This window comes from Cebus imitator, unplaced genomic scaffold (genome assembly GCF_001604975.1).
Source record: "Cebus imitator isolate Cc_AM_T3 unplaced genomic scaffold, Cebus_imitator-1.0 Scaffold333, whole genome shotgun sequence".
Classification (NCBI taxonomy): Eukaryota; Metazoa; Chordata; class Mammalia; order Primates; family Cebidae; genus Cebus; species Cebus imitator.
Window position 1 is genome coordinate 57,209 of NW_016107648.1, and position 4,036 is coordinate 61,244.

The 4,036-nt window shown below is 41.3% G+C and overlaps 1 protein-coding gene across 1 annotated transcript in view; it reads right to left on the bottom strand.

Annotated features, from left to right (window-relative positions):
• The window catches only part of SEL1L3 (SEL1L family member 3), a 120,888-nt gene that overhangs the window by 14,570 nt on the left and 102,282 nt on the right, over nucleotides 1-4,036 (bottom strand). Inside the window, exon 20 of the mRNA XM_017505099.2 lies at nucleotides 3,646-3,755. Coding sequence (XP_017360588.1) covers nucleotides 3,646-3,755 — 110 coding nt within the window. The remainder of the gene's footprint in view (nucleotides 1-3,645; nucleotides 3,756-4,036) is intronic.

The following is a 4,036-nucleotide window of genomic DNA, read 5'->3' on the forward strand; positions in this document are numbered from 1 at the left end:
AAAAAAAAAAAAAAAAAAAAAAAAAAAAAAAAAAAAAAAACCAACAAACTGATATAGGTATTATTATCCTCTCTATTTTATAGATGAGGAAACCGAGGCACAGAGTGGTTAAATAATTGGTCCAAAGTAACAGTTGGAAAGTGGCAGAGCTGGAGAGTCAAACACAAGCAGAAAGGGTGCAGAGTCTCAAATCTTAGACTCCATCAGGTGCCAAGAATGACCTCTAAATAGATGAAGAATTAAGTATTTTTAAGATACACTCACACACACACACACACTCACACTTACACAACAGAAGAAAATAGACTAGTTCGCCACTCTTTGAAAGGAAGGCACTCTTAAAACTTGAGGTATTAAAAGAAAAGAAAAAAATGGCTTTACGAAATTTTAGTCTAATCAATGGAATAATGGGGAGATAGAGTAGGAGAATAGTTGTATGCAATGTAAGAGCTTAACGTTCATCATTTACCAGATAAATACATAGAGAATTAATTATGGTTTACATTTTTAAAAGTGCCAAAATTCCAATAGATAAACAGGCAAAGAATAAGAATAGAGAATTTACAGAAAAGAAAATGTGAAAAGTAAATTATCATAAACAAGTATATGTAAAAGTGCCCACTGTCACTAGTAATTAAATAAATGCAAGTTAAAAACAGTAAGAAAGTTATCAGCACATCATTATTCAATTAGCAAAATTAAATCATGAAAGCATCCAGTTGCTGGTAAGATTTCAGTCATCCTTCTTTACTTAACCACTGAGGTGGTGAGGTATCAAATGGAAAGCCCTTTCAGAGAGCAAAATGGCAGTGTGTTATCATATAGTCATAAAACCATTTATTTATTTATTTATTTTTATTTTTTGAGATGGAGCTTCACTGTGTTGCCCAGGCTGGAGTGCAGTGGTGCAATCTCAGTTCACTGCAACCTCCACCTCCCAGGTTCAAGAGATTCTCTTGCCTCAGCCTCCCAAGTGGCTGGGACTACTGGCGTGTGCCACCACGCCTAGCTAATTTTTGTATTTTTAGTAGAGATGGGGTTTCGCCATGTTGGCCAGGCTGGACTCAAAACTGCTGACCTCAAATATTCGCCTGCCTCGGCCTCCCAAATTACTGGGATTACAGACATAAGCCACCACGCCCGGCCTCATAAAACCATTTGGACTGTCTGACTCAATAATGCTATTTCTCAGATTATAAGGGAATCTTTTCTTTTATTCAAACTAAAAGAAAAGATGGAAATATGAAAATATTCATTGTAGCACTAGCTATAATTCCAATACAAGAGGAAGCCACCTCCAAGTCTTCCTAGGTAGACTATAAATCCCATGTAGGCAAGAGTAGAATCTATCTTTTTATCTTATGTCCCCACCACTAATCATTGTCTAAGCCGTGGCAGGACTGGAGCTTTACACCAAATCTCATTTAATCCTCACAGTCTAGGAGGCAGATGCTCTTACTACCCCCATTTACACATGAGCAGATAGAGATTCAGAGATTCAGGGACTTGCTGGAGTGAGAGAGACATGGGATTTTAACCCAGGTACATGACCACTATGATGTTGTACCGCCATTAAAAAAAAAAAAACACTGGCTGAGCTTAGTGGCTCATGCCTATAATCCCAGCACCTTGGAAGGCCAAGGCAGGCAGATCACCTGAGTCCAGGAGTTCAAGCCCAGCCTGGACAACATGGCAAAATCCTGTCTCTACAAAAAATACAAAAATTAGCCAGACATACACTTGTAGTCCCAGCTCCTCAGGAGGCTGAGGTAGGAGGTTTGCTTGAGCCTGGGAGATGGAGGCTGCGTGGGCTGAGATTGCACCACTGGATTCCAGCCTGGGTGACAGAGTGAGATCCTGTCTCAAAAAACCCCACAAAACAGCAGCGACAACAAAATCCCATCAAAGATTGATACAGGGATGAGTTTCCAACTTTTGCTCTGTGATTAGACTCTAAAGCATAACACCAGAAACCCGCTGCAGAAGAGGGTAACAACTATGCCAACTTCTGTCATGAAAATGATCCAGAGGTCCCCACAAGAGAATTCCAAATAGCAAATGTACAAGAAATCAGGGGAATTGAGAATCATCGTTACAACACCTTGGTAACAATGCTAACAGGCAAAATTCTTGCCCGAAATGTATAAACTCAATCTATTCAAGAGAAAATAGAAAACAGACCCAAATCAAGGGACATTCGACAAGCTACACAACAAGTATTCTTCAAGTCTTAAGGGTTATGAATATAAGAAAAGACTGAGGAACTGTCATAGATTGAAGAAGACTGGAGAGAAACATACAACTCAATCTAATGTGGGATCCTGCATTGAATCCGGGAACAGGAAAAGGATATTAGTGGAAAAACTGGTGAAATCTTCATAAAGTCTGAAGTGTACTCAACAATACTTTCCCAACATTAATATCTTAGTTTGACAATGGCATTGCGGTTATGTAAGATGTGAGCATCAGGGGAAGCTGAATGAAGGGTACACAGGAACTCTCACCTCTTTTACATAAACCTAACATGATTTTCAAGTAAGTTTCCGGCTGGACACAATGGCTCATGCCTGTAATCCCAGCACTTTGGGAGGCTGAGGTGGGTGGATCTCAAGGTCAGGAGTTCGAGACCAGCCTGGCCAATATGGTGAAACCCCATCTCTACTAAAAATACAAAAATTAGCTGGGCGTGGTGGTGGGCACCTTTAGTTCCATCTCCTTAGGAGGCTGAGACAGGAGAATCACTTGAACCCAGGAGGCGGAGTTTGCAGTGAGCCAAAATCGTACCACTGCACTCCAACTTGGGCAACAGAGGGAGACTCCGTCTCAATAAAAAAAGAAGTTTCCAAAAAAATCATTGAGAGAAAAACTGTCACTGAAGCATGGCCCAACAGTACAAGCAAACCACTTCCTATTGCGGGGCACTTCTAATGTCTTGAGTTTCTACCTGGTGAGTTTGATGCAACTTGGCAGAAACACCCTTCTGTTTGGAGCTAAAGACCCAGGTTTAGGCTCTGGCCACTTTGCTTACCATCTGATTATTTGGCCTTGAATAATTCATTACTTTTGGCTATGGGTCAAGTATAATAATCCCCACCCCCACAGGATTGTGTGGGAATGGTGCAGGGGACATAGCAGGTGTTTAATAAAGACTCACCCTTAGGGCTAGTGTCCTTGTAGAGTTGTTGTGAGGGGCATGTGAAAAATGGATGAACAACGCCTTTGTAAACTGTGCAGTGTATGGAGACAGAAAGGACTGTTAGGAAGAATTCTGGTTTTGCAAGTTCACAAATGGATGTCACCAAGAGCTGGGGTTTTTTTTGTTTTTTTGGTTTTTTTTTAGATGGAGTCTCACACTGTTGTCCAGGCTAGTGGCTCGATCTCGGCTCACTGCAATCTCCGTCTCTTGGGTTCAAGCACTCCTGCCTCAGCTTCCCGAGTAGCTGGGACTACAGGCATGCAGCACCAAGCCCAGCTAATTTTTTTTTGTATTTTTAGTAGAGACAGGGTTTCACCATGTTGCTCAGGCTGGTCTCGAATTCCTGGCCTCAAGCAATCCACCCACCTTGCCCTCCCAAAGTGCTGGGATTACAGGCATAAGCCACCGTGCCTGGCCAAGAGCTGGTTTTTGTTGTGTTTGCTGTTTACCTGGGAGTCTCCATCCAGGGCAGCTTGGGCATACATCTGCACAGACAACTCCAGGTCTTGTGACTGGTTTTGGTGGCCATAGTAGTAAAGGTCCCCCATCTTCAAATATGCTGCAGGACATAAAGCACAGATCCATTTATAGAGTAGTTTTTTTCACACCAATATTTTAAATTATTGGCCCAGTCACATGAATGGGTTTTCCGTCCTAGTATCTGAATACAGCACATTTTTACGTTTCCCCGATGCGTCAAGAGAGAAACAAGAAAAGGGCTTTTTACCCAGAGAATCCCTATTTCTAGACGTATTTTCTACTTTTTTCTTACTTTCTTTCTTTCTCTTTCTTTCTTTTCTTTTTCTTTCTTTCTTTCTCTTTTTCTTTCTTTCTTTCTTT